This window comes from Astyanax mexicanus, chromosome 15, assembly GCF_023375975.1.
Source record: "Astyanax mexicanus isolate ESR-SI-001 chromosome 15, AstMex3_surface, whole genome shotgun sequence".
NCBI lineage: Eukaryota > Metazoa > Chordata > Actinopteri > Characiformes > Acestrorhamphidae > Astyanax > Astyanax mexicanus.
This window is the reverse complement of record NC_064422.1, coordinates 39,799,230-39,818,531: the sequence shown is the minus strand read 5'-3', so window position 1 is coordinate 39,818,531 and position 19,302 is coordinate 39,799,230. Positions and strand designations below refer to the sequence as shown.

Below are 19,302 nucleotides of genomic sequence, written 5' to 3'. Positions count from 1 at the left end.
ATAACAGAGGCTCTGGGGGTAATGGTTTAGTTTGAAACAAGAGGACCAACAAGTTTTTAGTCTTGTGGAGAGTTTTTGGATGGAAGAGTCTTAGCAGATACTTCATTACACCTGCTGCTGGAGGACTTGTGGCTCCCAGGAGCCAATTATTAGGGCCCGAGCACCGAAGGCGCAGGCGAAGCCTGCACCGGAGGTGCAAAGCCCTATTGTTTTTGGTCCGTTTATTATTAGGGCCCGAGCACCGAAGGCGCAGGCGAAGCCTGCACCGGAGGTGCAAAGCCCTATTGTTTTTGGTCCGTTTATTAGGGCCCGAGCACCGAAGGCGCAGGCGAAGCCTGCACCGGAGGTGCAAAGCCCTATTGTTTTTGGTCCGTTTATTATTATTATTATTATTCTGCCTCTTTGCGTCCATTTTTGAGGCATTTCCGATACTCGAAAACTCACGCATTTTGGCACAGGCCTCAAGCTCGGCGAAAATTTTAAAGTTCCATAGAGGCTGGACTTTGGCGTTGTTCAGGAGCTGTATAGCGCCCCCAAACGTCGGCAGTGGCCGGGATGAAGTTTGTCCAACGTGCACCAACTTTGGTACGCTCATTGACCTCCTCATAATCAACAAGAATCACTAGGTTTTATTTGACTCCGCCCAACAGGAAGTCAGCCATTTTGACAGGAAGTTGCAAAATAAAAAGTTTCCCGCTGGGTTTCGGAGTGGTTAGGATGTTTGAAAACTCCTAAAATTTTACAGAGCTATTTGGCTTAGGCCATACTTTGACCGTAAGTTGGAATTTCGTAAATTCGTCTTTCATCAGCTCTCTAGCGCCACCTATTTTATATCATATTTATGAAAATCTCTCAGCCTCTTGATGATTGGCAGATTCAATAAGTCTTTGAAATGATTTAGGAATATTTTGTCGTTTTTCTCATGTGTAGCTAGAGGACTCTACAGCGCCCCCTATTTTGTTTAGGCCATTAAATTAGCTGTAGCTGTCTCAAAATTTCTCCAATATTCTCGATTTTTGGCAACAACATAGAAACTATCATCCTGCACATATTACCCTTTGGCTTGTACTAGCTCCGCCCAACAGGAAGTCAGCCATTTTGAAATTTGTGGAATTTTTACACATTTTTCACGAACTCATTCAAACTCCTCCTAGAGTCTTTGTCATATTACCTCTAAATTTGGTATGGATAGGCTCCAGACATACATGGTGATAAATTGCGAAGGAATAGTCGATAGCTGAAACGATGACGTAATGGCGGACAATTAATTTAATGGAGACGCAACACTAGACCAAAGTGAAACCATGACACCGTCATAAAACAGATTATTGAAAAATCATGAAACTTGGTAAAAACACAAGAGACATCATAAGACACGTTTGTAGTATTGGAATGATTGACTCCGCCCAACAGGAAGTCGGCCATTTTGAAATATGTGCATTTTACACACATTTTTTGCATACTTTGTCGAACTCCTCCTAGGGAATTTGTTGAATACTCTTGATATTTGTCAGTAATAAACTACTAACACACCTGATGATAAATTGCGAAGGAATAGTCGATATCTTAAACGAGGACGAAATGGCGGATAGTTGAATTGCTTGAGATGCCCCGTTAAAACAGGAAGTGAATACATTCTGGTGTTAGTAGGTGTTTGAGGAGGTTAAAAAGGTTAAAAACTCTCAAAAATTTACAGGCCTGCTTGATTTAAGCAGTACTTTGATCTGAAATTAAAATTTCATATATACGTATTTCTTTGGCTCTATAGCGCCACCTAGGTTTCAATGCATATTTGACATTACGGGAATGCTCAAAACCTCTTGAAAATTGACAGATTGCATAAGACCTAAAAACACTTTACAAATATTTTGACAATTTTTTCATGTATAGCTAGCGGACTCTACAGCACCCCCTAATTGGTTCGTTTAATAAATTAGCTGTGGATGTGTCAAAATTTGTCTAATCTTCTCAAATTTTGGTAGGATCGTAGATAGTATGACCCTGCACATATTTGCAATTGGCTTGTATTAGCTCCGCCCCACAGGAAGTCGGCCATATTGGAATTTGTAATATTTTTACACATTTTTCACAAACTCATTTAAACTGCTCCTAAAGTCTTTGTCAGATTACCTCTTATTTCGCTGTAAATGAACAACAGACATATTTGATGATAACTGCCAAAGGATTAGTTGATCGGTAAAACGGTGACCCAATGGCGAGCAATTGATTCACTAGAGACGCAACACTAAACCAATGTGAAACCATGACACGGTCAGAAAACAGATTATTGAAAATTCATGAAACTTGGCAAAAACACAAAAGACATCATTACACACATTTTCAGCATTGGTAGGACTGACTCCGCCCAACAGGAAGTCGGCCATTTTGAAATATCTGCATTTTACACACATTTTTTGTGTACATTGTCAAACTACTCCTAGCAAATTTGATGAATTCTCTTGGTATTTGGTAAAAATAAACATTGAACATATCTGATGATAAATTGTGAAGGAATAGTCAATATCTCAAACGAGGTAGAAATGGCAGATGGTTGAATTTTTGAGATCCCACATCAAAACAGGAGTTGAAAACCTAGGTAATGCCAGGTGTTTTGAGGAGGTTATAACGGAGAAAAACTCACAAAATTTGACCGGCCTGCTTATCTAAGGCTGTTGTTTGATGTAGAATTAAAATTCCAAATACATGTATTTTAACAGTGCCATAGCGCCACCTGTATTTTAAATGGATAATTCACGTGTTTAACAGGATAGAAAACTCTTGAAAATTGGCACACTCAATAAGACCTCAAAATTACTTTTACCGGTTTCTCGGTTTGGCCCGGTACGATTTGCGCTGTTGTGCGAGGGCCCTACGTCCCCCTGTGACAGGGGGACAACTCGTTATTATTATTATTATTCTGCCTCTTTGCGTCCATTTTTGAGGCATTTCCGATACTCGAAAACTCACGCATTTTGGCACAGACCTCAAGCTCGGCGAAAATTTTAAAGTTCCATAGAGGCTGGACTTTGGCGTTGTTCAGGAGCTCTATAGCGCCCCCAAACGTCGGCAGTGGCCGGGATGAAGTTTGTCCAACGTGCACCAACTTTGGTACGCTCATTGACCTCCTCATAAACAACAAGAATCACTAGGTTTTATTTGACTCCGCCCAACAGGAAGTCGGCCATTTTGACAGGAAGTTGCAAAATAAAAAGTTTCCCGCTGGGTTTCGGAGGGGTTAGGATGTTTGAAAACTCCTAAAATTTTACAGAGCTATTCGGGTTAGGCCATACTTTGACCGTAAGTTGGAATTTCGTAAATTCGTCTTTCATCAGCTCTCTAGCGCCACCTATTTTATATCATATTTATGAAAAGCTCTCAGCCTCTCGATAATTGGCAAATTCAATAAGTATTTGAAATGATTTAGGAATATTTTGTCGTTTTTCTCATGTGTAGCTAGAGGACTCTACAGCGCCCCCTATTTTGTTTAGGCCATTAAATTAGCTGTAGCTGTCTCAAAATTTCTCCAATATTCTCGATTTTTGGCAACAACATAGAAACTATCATCCCGCACATATTACCCATTGGCTTGTACTAGCTCTGCCCAACAGGAAGTCGGCCATTTTGAAATTTGTGGAATTTTTACACATTTTTCACGAACTCATTCAAACTCCTCCTAGAGTCTTTGTCATATTACCTCTAAATTTGGTGTGGATAGGCTCCAGACATACATGGTGATAAATTGCGAAGGAATAGTCGATAGCTGAAACGATGACGTAATGGCGGACAATTAATTTAATGGAGACGCAACACTAGACCAAAGTGAAACCATGACACGGTCATAAAACAGATGATTGAAAAATCATGAAACTTAGTAAAAACACAAGAGACATCATAAGACACGTTTTTAGTATTGGAATGATTGACTCCGCCCAACAGGAAGTCGGCCATTTTGAAATATGTGCATTTTACACACATTTTTTGCATACTTTGTCGAACTCCTCCTAGGGAATTTGTTGAATACTCTTGATATTTGTCAGCAAAAAACTACTACCATCCATGATGATAAATTGCGAAGGAATAGTCGATATCTTAAACGAGGACGAAATGGCGGACAGTTGAACTGCTTGAGATGCCCCATTAAAACAGGAAGTGAATACATTCTGGTGTTAGTAGGTGTTTGAGGAGGTTAAAAAGGTTGAAAACTCTCGAAAATTTACAGGCCTGCTTGAATTAAGCAGTACTGTCATCTGAAATTAAAATTTCTTGTATACGTATTTCATTGGCTCTATAGCGCCACCTAGGTTTCAATGCATATTTGACATTACGGGAATGCTCAAAACCTCTTGGAAATTGACAGATTGCATAAGACCTAAAAACACTTTACAAATATTTTGACAATTTTTTCATGTATAGCTAGCAGACTCTACAGCGCCCCCTAATTCGTTTGTTTAATAAATTAGCTGTGGATGTGTCAAAATTTGTCTAATCTTCTCCAATTTTGGTAGGATCGTAGATAGTATGACCCTGCACATATTTGCAATTGGCTTGTATTAGCTCCGCCCAACAGGAAGTCGGCCATATTGGAATTTGTAATATTTTTACAAATTTTTCACAAACTAATTTAAACTGCTCCTAAAGTCTTTGTCAGATTACCTCTTATTTCGCTGTAAATGAACAACAGACATATTTGATGATAATTGCCAAAGGATTAGTTGATCGGTAAAACGGTGACCCAATGGCGAGCAATTGAGTCACTAGAGACGCAACACTAAACCAAAGTGAAACCATGACATGGTCAGAAAACAGATTATTGAAAATTCATGAAACTTGGCAAAAACACAAAAGACGTCATTACACACATTTTCAGCATTGGTAGGACTGACTCCGCCCAACAGGAAGTCGGCCATTTTGAAATATCTGCATTTTACACACATTTTTTGTGTACATTGTCAAACTACTCCTAGCAAATTTGATGAATTCTCTTGGTATTTGGTAAAAATAAACATTGAACATATCTGATGATAAATTGTGAAGGAATAGTCGATATCTCAAACGAGGACGAAATGGCAGATGGTTGAATTTTTGAGATCCCACATCAAAACAGGAGGTGAAAACCTAGGTAATGCCAGGTGTTTTGAGGAGGTTATAACGGAGAAAAACTCACAAAATTTGACCAGCCTGCTTATCTAAGGCTGTTGTTTGATGTAGAATTAGAATTTCAAATACATGTATTTTAACAGCGCCATAGCGCCACCTGTATTTTAAATGGATATTTCACATGTTTAACCGGATAGAAAACTCTTGAAAATTGGCACACTCAATAAGACCTCAAAATTACTTTTACCGGTTTCTCGGTTTGGCCCGGTACGATTTGCGCTGTTGTGCGAGGGCCCTACGTCCCCCTGTGACAGGGGGACAACTCGTTATTATTATTATTTTTATTTACAAACTTCGCGCCCATTTTTGAGGCCTTTCTGATACTCGAAAACTCTTGCATTTTGGCACAGACGTCAAAGCCGGTGAAAAATTTTAAATTACATTGTTCACAGGTTTGGGCGTGGATCAGGAGCTCTATAGCGCCCCCAAACGTTGCCAGTGGCCGGGATAAAGTTTGTCCAATGTGCACCAACTTTGGTACGCTCATTTACCTCATTATACCGATCAAGAATCACTTGGATTTATTTGACTCCGCCTAACAGGAAGTCGGCCATTTTGGCAGGAAGTCGCAAAATAAAAAGTTTCCCGTGGTGTTTTGGGTGGGTTACGATGTTCGAAAACTCATAAAATTTCACAGGCCTATTGGGCATAGTATGTACTTTGATGTAAAATTGGAATTTTTCATATTCATAATTTATCAGCTCTCTAGCGCCACCTATTTTATATGACATTTATAGAAAGCTCTTAGCCTCTTCTAAATTAGCAGACCCAATAATGCCTTTAAATCATTTCGAGAAATGTAATCATTTTTCTAATGTGGTGCTAAATGACTCTACAGCGCCCCCTATTTGGTTTAGGCTAATAAATTAGCGGTAGCTGTCTCAAATTTCCCCAATGTTCAAAATTTTTGGTAGAAACATAGATATTACGATGCCACACATAATACCCATTGGCATGTATTAGCTCCGCCCAACAGGAAGTCGGCCATTTTGAAAAATGTTAAATTTTTAAACATTTTTCACATACTCATTCGAACTCCTCCTAGAGTCTTTGTCAGATTACAACTAAATGGTCTGTGGATAGTCTCCAGACATACATGGTGCTAAATTGCGAAGGAATAGTCGATAGCTGAAACGATGACGTAATGGCGGGCAATTGATTTAATGGAGACACAACACTAAACCAAATAGAAACATTAGCATGGCCAGAATACAGCTGCTTGGAAATTCATGAAACTTGGCAAAAACATAAAAGACATCATTACACACATTTTCAGTGTTGATATGATTGACTCCGCCCAACAGGAAGTCGGCCATTTTGAAAAACGTGCATTTTACACACATTTTTTGCATACTTTGTCGAACTCCTCCTAGGGAATTTGTTGAATACTCTTGATATTTGTCAGCAATAAACTACTACCATCCGTGATGATAAATTGCGAAGGAATAGTCGATATCTTAAACGAGGACGAAATGGCGGACAGTTGAATTGCTGGAGATACCCCATTAAAATAGGAAGTAAATACATTCTGGTGTTGGTAGGTGTTTGAGGAGGTTAAACAGGCTGAACACTCACAAAACTTTACAGGCCTGCTTGATTTAAGCGGTCCTTTGATTAAAAATTGAAATTTCATATATACATATTTCATTGGCTCTATAGCGCCACCTAGGTTTCAATGCATATTTGACATTATGGAAATGCTCAAAAACTCTTGAAAATTGTCAGATTCCATAAGATCTAAAAACACTTTACAAATATTGTGATAATTTTTTCATGTGTAGCTAGCGGACTCTATAGCGCCCCCTAATTCATTCGTTTAATAAATTAGCTGTGGATGTGTCACAATTTGTCTAATCTTCTCAAATTTTGGTAGGAGCGTAGATACTATGACTCTGCACATATTTGCAATTGGTTTGTATTAGCTCCGCCCAACAGGAAGTCGGCCATATTGGATTTTGTAATTTTTTTACACTTTTTTTCACAAACTCATTTAAACTGCTCCTAAAGTCTTTGTCTGATTACCTCTAAATTAGCTGAGAATGAACATCAGACACAGTTGATGAAAATTGCCAAAGGAATAGTTGATCGCTAAAACGGTGACGTAATGGCGAGCAATTGATTGAATAGAGACGCAACACTAAACCAAAGTGAAACCATGACACAGTCAGAACACAGATGATTAAAAATTCATGAAACTTGGCAAAAACACAAGAGACATCATTAGACACGTTTTCAGTATTGGTAGAACTGACTCTGCCCAACAGGAAGTCGGCCATTTTGAAATATCTGAATTTTGCATACATTTTTTGCGTATGTTGTCAAACTACTCCTTAGAAATTTTGTTGAATTCTCTTGGTATTTGGTAAATATAAACATTGAACATATCTGATGATAAATTGTGAAGGAATAGTCGATATCTTAAACGAGGAGGGAATGGCGGACGGTTGAATGTTTGAGATGCCACATCAAAACTGGAGGTTGACACATAGGTAATGCTAGGAGTTTTGAGGACGTTATAAGAGAGAAAAGCTCACAAACTTTGACCGGCCTGCTTATCTGAGGCTGTTGTTTGATCTAGAATTAGAATTTCAAATATATGTGTGTTAACAGCTCTATAGCGCCACCTGTATTTTAAATGGGTATTTCACATTTTTGGCAGGATAGAAAACTGTTGAAAATTACCACACTTAATAAGACCTCAAAATTACTTTCACCGGTTTCTCGGTTTGGCCCGGTACGATTTGCGCTGTTGTGCGAGGGCCCTACGTCCCCCTGTGACAGGGGGACAACTCGTTATCATTTGTTTCTGGCCTGCCCAAAGATAAAGACCTTCTGGAAGGAGAACTACACAGATCTACACAGAAGTAGAAATCATATTTGGGTCAGAACTTACTTTAAATTGGAAATAACTTCTTTTAGGGCTTTTACATTCAACCTAAGTATTTATTTTGTACACTCAGCGTAGCTGCGAGGAAAAAAAATATTGCTTAAATCTGAAACACCATCAATAAGGAATTGGTATGATACAATTTATGAAATCTATACAAGAAAAAGAAAAACTTTCTCAGTCAGGCTTCATAATGACACATTTTAAGAAATTTGAAGTATATTTCCCAGAAATGCCCCTCATTTGTGTAATTTTCAACTGCACTCCATGTTCTACCTAAGATTTGGTTGTTCTCATATTTAATTTTTTATAATTTTTTTTTATTTATTTCTTGGCTCTGACTGTTGTATACAAATGTAAAGGATGCATCACATAGTAAATGTAAACCACAATGTGAATAAAAAAAAAAAAACGACTGTCATATTAATATGTGATTCAAAGAGGAAAAAAAAAGATACAATAGGTACAGTTTACAAATCTATGCAGGATTACACCAATATGATTATTCTACACACAATAAAACTAGTAAATTGATTTCATGCCTCCATAGCAAATTTTCATGACTACACAATTTTTAAAACAGTACAGTCAGGAGCAATAAAAACAAAAATCAACCAATACTATAATCAAAATTGACATAATATAGTAGGTCTAAAATGAATCTGATAAAAAGAATGACACACAATGTTAAATAAAAAAAATGTGTGTCAGATCCTGAGAGCTCCATTGTGTTAGATTAACTCAGAGCTGATGTATTTTGTTAGCTCAAAATAGATTTTCTCCGTCGATTAACGGCAACAAAGCTTTATAGACCAAATTTTCAGGACTTTTTTTCCCAAAACTTATCCAGGCCTGGAAAAAAAATATTTTAAAATTCCATGACTTTTCCAGGTTTTTCAAGACCGTACGAACCCTGAAGAGGTACAGTTTAGGAATTTATGGATTAGGCAAATATATTTATTCTACACACAATAAAACTGGTCAATCATATTTGCAAAAAATGACTTTATACATGTACGATATAGAACTACTTTTAAGCATTTCTATACAGAATAAAGCTTAAACAGAGGAGACGCATAAACTTTACAAACCAGATAAATTGGGGTTTCATCCAAGTGACATTTCATTAGGGCATTTTTAAACTAGTTGTTAGTTTTTCTGGTCTGGTTCTTTTTTATGTGGAGCTTTTTCCCCTGACCATACTTAAACTTTAGAACATTCTGTCCAAGAACAACCCGGCCCGCCCCATAAACTGCCATAAAGAGACCGAGCCAGATTTAAACCCCACATTTTATTAGTAGAGCATTAAAACTGGGAAATCTCTGCCAGGTTTGGATGGCCACCGGGTCTGGCTCAGGCAGAGAATCTAACATTATAACACACATTATCAGGCACCAGTACTTTGTTAGGTGATGGTGATGTTCTAAAAAGAAAATCAGAGTTCATCCACGTTTTAACCGATACATTTTCGTGCCTCCACGGCAAATTTTCATGACTATAACATTTTTAAAACAGTACAGACAGAGGCAATAAAAACAAAAATCAACTAAAACAATAATTAACATTGATTATAGTAGGTCTAAATCCGATAAAAATGCTGACACGCGATGTTTAATAATAAAATATATGTCAAATTCTGAGAGCTCAATTGTGTAGAGCTAAATTACTGAATTAAATCGGAGCTGATGTATTTGTTAGCTCAAAACAGATTTTCTCAGTTGATAAAAGGAAACACAAAGATTTATAGACCAAATTTCCATGACTTTTCCAAAACTGTCTGGGTATTTTTATTTTTCCAAAACGTATCCAGGCCTGGAAATTGCCATTTTCAAATTCCATGACTTTTGTAGGTTTTTCCATGACCGTACGAATTCTGAGAAATGCCTAATCGCTGGTTCGAATCCAAGTTATGCAGCTTGCCTTTGGCTACCGGAGCCCTGAGAGAGCACAGTGGACCTTGCTCTCTCTGGGTGGGTAGATGAAACTCTTTCCCCTCATCACTTCTAGAGTGATGTGAATCAGCACAAGGCATCTACAGGAATATACAGGGAACATATACAGTAGCTGAGTAGCAGCTGAATGAGTGGGACAATCAGCCTAGCTAATTTGGGGAGAAAAAATGGGTAGGTAATGGATATTAATCTACACATATACCTCCCCTAAAAACTATTAACTTGGGTGAGTGAAGAGCTTCTCTTTATTTACAGTAAGCTTAGATTTCCAATATTTTGGTTTCAAGTGGTCGATATTAAAGGATGCTGTAGCTACAGAAGCTAATGTAATTGTGCTGTAGTCAGTAGGATGTCAGTTAGTAGGTGGTGGATGCTTATAAAGTATTGCATGTGTGTTCTGCTTACCTTCCTGTAGCATCTCAGGAACATCTGCCTGAAAGCGCGGACCAACCCGTATCTCCCCCTTGTCTGCCAGCAGAGTCTTCTGTGTAGGGTCATACACCAGCGAGTAGAAAAAGGTGTCCTGAGAGAGAAATGGGGAGGGAGACGGAAAATTAAATACAGGAAAAACTGCAGCAGCTGGTCTGTGATATTCTGTTTACTCTGTACAGTAGGGGTGGGAATTTCTAGGCACCTTACGATTCGTTTTGATTAGGCTTCAGAGGTCTACAGTGAGATTAATACAATGAATATTGTGCATCTTGATGCAACTTTTCGTTTTCTATACAGAATTTCTTTTTCCTCATTGCATGACTGCTAGGTACATTTAAAATAAAGTATCTGTAATTATCCATATTGAATTCTACTTTTTAATAGGCCCCTTGTGACTATTCCTATTTACTGTGTTGTTCGGGTAGTGGTTAGGAAAGCTTCATCCACAAAATTAAAACCAGCTACAAGAAAAAAGAAATAAGAAGGTCATTATAAATGTTATGACCACTTCAGTTCCTGAATCAGTTTTTCTGATTTTGCTGATTATAAGTTTATGTTTCAGTAAAAAGAACATTGCTGTTTTATTCTATAAACTACAGACAAATTCCTCCCAAATTCCAAATAAAAATATTGTAATTTAAAGCATTTATTTGCAGAAAATGAGAAACGGTTGAAATAACAAAAAAAGATGCAGAGCTTTCAGACCTCAAACAATGCAAAGAAAACAAGTTCAGAAATCAATATTTGGTGGAATAATCCTGGTTTTTAATCACAGTTTTCATGCATCCTGGTATGTTCTCCTCCACCAGTCTTACACACTACTTTTGGGTAACTTTATTCTTTACACTCCTGGGGAAAAATTCAAGCAGTTCAGTTTGGTTTGATGGCTTGTGATCATCCATCTTCCTCTTGATTACATTTCAGAGTTTTTTTTATTTGGTAAAAATCAAAGAAACTCATCATTATTAAGTGGTCTATTTTTTTTCAGAGCTGTATATCTGAAGCTGGTTTAATCTGTGTTTGGTCTGCATATGTATACAGTATTAACAGAGATTAGATATAGAGTTTTAATGCTTTTTGAATGACAGTATTGTAATATGCTAGGTCACTGAGTTTGAGAGCAATTTCAATTCTCTATGTTCTATACATATGCAGTATTGACAATAAAACTACTTTACTCGACTTGAGGAGGTCAAAATCCGTAGCCATTACGCAAAATGTGTACGTGTTGGAAGGTCCGAATCGGTTTTTGGCTTTTGTGAATCGAGATCTAATAATCAAAAATTTCCCCCATCCCTACAGTACAGCTACAATATTTCCATTGCTTCTTCCTCCAGCTACAGGAGCCAGTGTCCGGGTACCTCTTTGTCCAGATAGGAGAGTACTGACTCGGTCTCGTTTAACAGGGCCACGCTGCACTTCCCCCTGAGAAAAAGAGAGAAAAAAAAAAAATTACATACGTTCAAAATCAAAATCAGAAGCTTAAATATCCCCTGTACTTCTCCTCCCTTCACACAGCCCTACCCCCTAACACCAGCCTAGGAGAAGCAACAGCAGCAGGAGAAAGAGGAGGAGGAAGAGGAGGAGGAGGAGGGTAATGTGAGGTGCAAGATTACTGAAAAAAGGGTGAGAGTGTGAAAGCGACAAGACCAGAGTGGGAAAAAGTGAGAAAAGAGAAAGAGGTGAGAGGTGATACGGGAAAGAGACGAGTCCCCATTCTGCTTCTACAATGGAATAAACGTCCATTCGTGGGTGCTGCCTCTAATATCTGCAGTACAGAGATCTCCGCGGTCTCTAAATCATGCCTTCTCGGCTCTGGCAATCTATGAGACACCAATTACCCATTTATCAGTTAAAAGCCTGCCATGATGACTCAATTTCTCAAAAAGTAAAGACAAAAAAAAAAAAAAAGAATTTACAACATTAAAGAAAGACAAAGAAAAATAATAGACTTTGGTCTTTCTTTAGAGGGCAATGCCAATCTAGGAGCAAACAGCAGGTCTCAGCTAACCTCACCCAGCTCACGCAGTCGGCTGCTGATTAAAAGCTCAGACTTTTAGCTCCGTGCCGCTAATGCATTTATCACTAAAGCCTCAGAGGGACCTGCTCTGCAGCACTAGAGCTGCTGGCAGCTGGAGAACAGAGAACACAGGCTATAGAGGATATAGGTGGCAGGTTAATGTTGGCAGCCTGGCTCAGACGGCCTAAACTTAATCACAGCAACACCTTCCCTCACACGGAGGCCATATGCTGACAATGCACACAGACTGTACAAGAGAGCTGGTGTGAATGAAACAGACCCTAAAATAACATCACAATACCAATATTTCAGTTTTTTTTTTTTTTTTTGTGATATGTACAGTACCAGTCAAAATTTGGACATACCTCCCCTTATTCATTGTGTTTTCTTTCTTTTTATTATTATTATTTTTGTTTACATTGTAAATTTAATATTGAAGATTATATTACAGCTATAAAAGAAAACATGCAGAATTATAAAACAAAAAATAAAATATACTTTAGGTTCTTCTAGGTAGCACATTATCTTTGAAGACAGATCTGCACTCTCTTGGTATTTCCATTTTAGTATACCAGTTTTAATCTGTCCTCTTCTGTCTATTGTCTATGCGTAAAAAAAACAAAAACTAAATAAAAACAGTTGCAATATAAAAATATATACATATATTATATAATGATTAGGAAATGGCGATATGGCAAAAATAAATATATTAATTAATTCACACACACGCACACAAACAACATATATTTCTTATTTGGGGTCAACACAATATAATTTCAATATCGATACGAACGGTATAAACAGTATAAAAACCACTACCCTCATAAATCTGGACAACAGGGGTAAAAATATTATATCACAATATATATCATGTTTAACACACAGACAAACACACAGAGATTCTTATTGACTTTTTACTGCAAATCATTCATTTAAACAGGATTTTAAACAGGATTTCTACACTCTCTGTAATGAAATGTACAGTTAGTGTGTTAGAGTTAGAGTTAGAGTGTTCTTTAAGTACTGATATCTGCTAGACGATAAAAAAATGTATCACATCCAATAAAATACTGATATTGATATATGGTCGAACTCCAATCAAAGTAAACTCTATGTTTTAAACATACTAAGGATATAAAGATATCCTTAAAGAAGGATATAGGGATATATGCTTAAAGAACACTAACCCAACTGTACATCTCATTACAGGGGACATTATTAGTTAAGTTTAACTGGATTGAATAGTAGTATATTGTAAATAAATACCACTGAAATATCACTGTAAAGGAAAGAATTTGAAGATTTTTTTTTAGTGATCTGTCACTAATTTTGATGCATTCTGGCTGTGAACATGCATGTGTATGGAGATTAATATTTTCTATTGACAAAATGTCTCTTAAATATTGCGATATAAGACTACCATATTGCCCATATTGTAATATAAACAATTACACAAAAAAATAAACACTTCAAAGTAAATAGCGAAACAAATACAAAATAGTCTACTTTCAAACAATCAATTTTATCACGACATAGATATTTTGTATTATATAATTATAACAATATTAAAGTGTACGATATGGTGTGGTACACTCGTAGCGTGAAGATGCTTACCTGATGTGTGTAGCAGGGAGTGATTCATACTGACGGGACAGAAAGAGCTCTCTGTGTCGGAGCTGGTGTTTCTGTTTCTCACTGAGGTCTGGCTCTGTAGGGCTTTCCTTCTCCTCCTCCAGGTCCTCTGTACACACACACACACACACGTTTTAGTGGGGACAGAATCTGAATGTACAAGTGCTGGACAATAATAAAATAAATAATGCAATATAGACATGTTTACACATATACACATACACAACTGCTGACACAAATGGGCCAATGCACACTTGTGTAGTACCTATATATGTATATACAGCTCTGTGAAGAAAACAAGAGAGTACTTTAGTTTCTGAATCAGTTTCTCTGATTTTGCTGTTTATATGTATATGTTTGAGTAACATGAACATTGTTGTTTCTGGTAGCAGTTTCTCCCAAATTCCAAATAAAAGTATTTTCATTTAGAACATTTATTTGCACAAAAAAGAGAAATGACTGAAATAACAAAAAAGATGCAGAGCTTTCAGACCTCAAATAATGAAAAGAAAACAAGTTCATATTCATAAAGTTTTAAGAATTCAGAAAATCCAAATATATATACCAAATATATAAGCCCATTTTGGAAATCCTGCTGAAAGTATACATATACTTATGGTGAAAGCACTGTTTTTACATCATTAAGATTGTGATATATAACCATTTATTATATATAATGTTAATAATAATTATAATAATAATAACAACGATAAATTACCACTCTAATTTTTATTACTGTAGTATCACATATAATAAATATCTTCTACTGTTTAGCAAAACAAAACAACATCACCAAATATAGCAGAGTTAAGCAGAGATAAAATGCTATAGAGAAAGAAGCCCACCAAATATATATCCAAAAGCAAACAATCCTAAATGAATCTTGTACAAAGCAAGGCATCCAAAAGATGCCAGTGCACTCTGTCTGGCTTGTCAGTGTCAATTGTTTAGGCAGTCTTAGGCCCCTGAAACATGGATTAGGAAACCCCGGCAACCAATTATGGCTGTCTGGTATTAACAACTCTGGGGATAAGAGGAGCCCCTGCTGACTGACACACACACACACACACACACACACACACACACTTTGCAAAAACAGACATGTGCTATTCTTTAAACATAGCCTTGTAACTAGGGGTGTAACGGTACGTGTATTTTTTACAAACAGTCACGGTATGGGGGTCACAGTTCGGTTCACGCAAATTCACGGGTTCAGGCAGTCTATAGGAGACTTTTGGAACCAATGAACATAATGTTCACAGAAGTGCTGAACCTGGAAAGTGTAGCCGTAGCACAGTTTTTTTTAGCAACTTACTACTGACTTGGCCTGCCTTGAGAAGTTTAGATATCAGCACATAGGCTGAGTATGGCGACTGGAAACGGCGCACCGGAGAGTGTAAAAGACACACAGGAGCTAGAGGACCCACTCGCTGCTTTCATTAATTTGTAACAGTACAGCGTTACACAAAGTGCTGGGGACAAAAGCCCAATGGGAGGTGGGTAAATGTCTCACTCACACAGTTTACACTTAACTTTTAGTCTCAACCAGAGACTGTAAAAAAGATGGACGCCGTGTCGCCGTTCCCATTCATTCAATGAAAATGAAGCAAAAATCTTCCGCCATGTTGGCGATCCTGATACCCGAGTCTGCGCAGTAGAGTCCAGAGGAGGGAGAAAGACTGTGGAGAGACAGCTACTCAATTAAATAACTCCGCCCCTGAGGACTGCCTCGCGGTCACAGGCTGCAGAGCGGAGCGGAGCAGAGCTGAAGGTCTGTTATTGGTCCCGCCCACAAGCAGCCCTTTTACAATAACCACACCCTGTTTTGAATAGAGCTGAATAACGTTTTAAAAAACGAATTCTGTGGGGATATAAAATTTAACAATATAAGCAGAGGTTACACTGGCTGTTGCATTTAAATAAAGGAGGTAAAATTACAGTATATTAGAAAAAAACGGGATCGAATTTGTTCTGTTTTGCCATTGAAACCTATGGGGTGGGTGGGGTTAAACGGCTTTCTGAAACCGAACAGCAGGGGGCGCCCGACCTGTGGTGGCTTCACTTTTGAGAGACGATGCTCTGTCCAGCTATATACAGTTTATGGTCTCAACTTAGTGTCATCAACATCTAGGCATTTAAATGCCTTTTAAGTCTCATGTTCAGATGTTTCTATCGTTTTTAGAGACGGAGGACATGGCAGAAATAATCGATGACTAAACGACTAATCGAAAAAATAATCATCATATTAGTCGACTACCAAAATAATCAGTAGTTGCAGCCCTAGTGTCCACTACAGCATAGTGGTGGAGAGTGGTGGACCGAACAAAGACGGTATGTTCAAGAACGCATATTTGGCTGCATTATTCAAGACCTGCCAATAACCAGAACTAATAAAAAATTAACTTCAACCCAACAACTTTATCCCCACTGCCTTAAGCAGCCTCTAGATGTGAAATCAGGCAGGTCCCAAGCCATTAATTGGAAATTGGCTTCTTCAGGTGCGCTCCTTTATGCAGAGGTAGAGAATTTTTTATTTTTTTACACCGTCATATCGACAAGAGTATCGTTATTGCGAAAATACCATGAAATATCGTGATATTATTTTAGGGCCATATCGCTCACCCCTAGTGATCACCCATTGGCCTATTCATTACACCCTGTTTTTTTGCAAATGAATATATCTGTTATAGTTGTGTGAAAAAGTCTACACAGCCTACTGCATGTTTCAGACTAATGCTAAATGACAGACACTCTGTCCTTTATAACAATGAAAAGACGTTGATGTTCCGGGGCTCCGAGTGGTCCAGCGGACTAAGGCACTGACACTATTATTGGGAGCTTGCTGGTTCGAATCCCAGTCATGCAGCCTGTCAGCTGCCAGAGCCCCGAAAGAGAAAGAGTTGCTGCGTTTTCCTCCGAGTGCATTGGCTACTCTATAATGCTGCATCAGTATCGGAGAAGGCGTGTGCTTGTGTTGAGGCATCACTAGTGATTCAGCAAGCAGCTGAATGGGTGGGAAAACTGGCCAGATAAACTGGGAGAAAAAAAATGAAATGGTCTGGATAATGGGGACGCCCACTGCAAAAGCTTCAGTTTATGTCTCTTAAGGTAGTCCATGGGGATTCTTTCTGGGGTGTTTTAGATCACTACACATTTGTAGAATCCATACCCTTTTCAACTTCAGCCTTTTCACAAATTCTCCGCTAGACGTTCTTTGACACGTCTAGGGTTTGCTGAAATATTGTAAGGCTGAAACGATTAGTCAATATAATCGACAATGTCAATTATTTCAATTTGTCGACTACAAATTTCATTATTGACTAATCATTCATTTGTAACAGTACCGCATTACACAAAGTGCTGGCGACAGAAACGCAATGGGAGATGGGTAAATGGCTAATTCACACAGTTTACTCTTAACTTTGTCTGTCTCTCAGAAAGTGCTCAAACACAACAGATTACATATTTACCCACTAAATATCAGAACTTTCCACTTTTATAAATTATCTGGACAGTTAATGGCTTTTAAATCTCAACTGTTCAGCTGTTTCTATGTTTCTTTTAGTGATGGAGGACATGGCAGAAGTAATCGTTGGCTAACTGACTAACTGAAAAAATACAAGGAAAAAAAAAGGACAAAACTACTACTATCAGCTGAAAGCTGATTTATTATTATTATTATTTTTTAGAAACATCAGCATAAATGTTCACAAGAGACGCATTTAAATAGGGGTTTGGGTTTTGGCAATCATTTGCCTGCAGAACTTAAAGTAGCACTAGGTAGGATTTCGTTGAGTTCTTCTCTTTTTAAAGAAGTGAAATTACAGCTTGAAACTCACTGCAGCGCTCCATTGAGGTGTAATAGGAGGAATAGCGGTGCTCTCGTGTCTGTGCCGGAGCTCCTCTGAGCTCAAACCAGACTCTGTAAGTTTTCCGAGGCGGCTGCGACCAACGCTCGCGAGAACTGCGACCTGCTTTCCGACCTTTAGTTCTAACAGTTCTACAAGGACTACTGGTTCATTCTTTACAAAATAACATACAGACACTCTGGCAGAAGCTGGAAAGAGACCGAATATGTCTGTGAAAGCCAGAAAACGAGAAAGAGAAACTAATCCTCCTGAAACATTTATTACACTCTACAACTGTAGGGGGAGTCCACGGGCACAAAATCTCAATCCTGCCTAGTGGAGCTTTAAGCTAAATCCTAATAAATTATAGAGAACACTGTGCATAAAAATCCAAGAAAGCATCAGAAACTGAAATCCTAAAACCAGCCTGTCTGGCACCAGTAATCAGGCCATATTCATAAACACAAGAGTTGACATATTTTTGACCACTTCCGATATGCACAAAATGCAATATGGACAAAACTTTAAAGGTGCAAACAAACATCAATGCAAATTCTAATTTATTTACATAGCTCTTTTTACAACAAACGATGTCACAATGCAGCTTTACAGAGATACAGATCTAACAAATCTGAACAGACTTTAAAACAGCAGCCAATTCAAGATCTCTCTTGAATAAGAATCTCTCAGTACTAGATGCCTTTTTCAGAGTACAATCAGTGAATTATCCCCCAAGTTAAAACTAAAAGACTGTTGGGTGGCTACAACAAACATCTACAAGCTCTAAAACTTGTCAAAGGGATGCTAGACTACATACAATTCTGAAAAAAAAAAAAACAAGAAACCAATAAATGATGAGTTTCTTAGATTTTTTCAAATTGAAAACCTCTGGAATATAAGCAAGAGGAAGATAGATGATCACAAGCCAAACTGAACCAAGCTGAACTGCTTGAATGTTTTGCACCAGGAGTAAAGGCATAAAGTTATCCAAAAGCAGTGTGTAAGACTGGTGGAGAAGAACATGATGCCAAGATGCATGATGAAAACTGTGATAAAAACCAGGGTTATTCCGACAAATATTGATTTCTGAACTCTTAAAACTTTATGAATATGAACTTGTTTTTTTTTTTTTTGCATTATTTGACGTCTGAAAGCTCTGCATTTTTTTGTTATTTTAGCCATTGCTTATAGCCTTTTCTGCTAATAAATGCTCTAATTGATAATATATTTTATTTGGAATTTTGGATAAATGTTGTCTGTAGTTTATAGAATAAAACAACAATGTTCATTTTACTCAAACATAAACCTATAAATAGCAAAATCAGAGAAACTGATTCAGAAACTGAAGTCTCTTAATTTTTCTGTAACTGTAGT

General features: G+C 37.7%; 1 protein-coding gene across 4 annotated transcripts in view; it reads right to left on the bottom strand.

Annotated features, from left to right (window-relative positions):
• mta3 (metastasis associated 1 family, member 3) overlaps positions 1-19,302 on the bottom strand; it is an 87,998-nt gene that overhangs the window by 55,707 nt on the left and 12,989 nt on the right. For all 4 annotated transcript variants that reach the window (XM_022670337.2, XM_022670338.2, XM_022670339.2 and 1 more), the window contains exons 4-6: positions 14,063-14,189; positions 11,790-11,853; positions 10,402-10,519 (exon numbers count right to left, since the gene is read on the bottom strand). In XM_022670337.2, the coding sequence (XP_022526058.2) occupies positions 10,402-10,519; positions 11,790-11,853; positions 14,063-14,189 (309 nt within the window). The remainder of the gene's footprint in view (positions 1-10,401; positions 10,520-11,789; positions 11,854-14,062; positions 14,190-19,302) is intronic.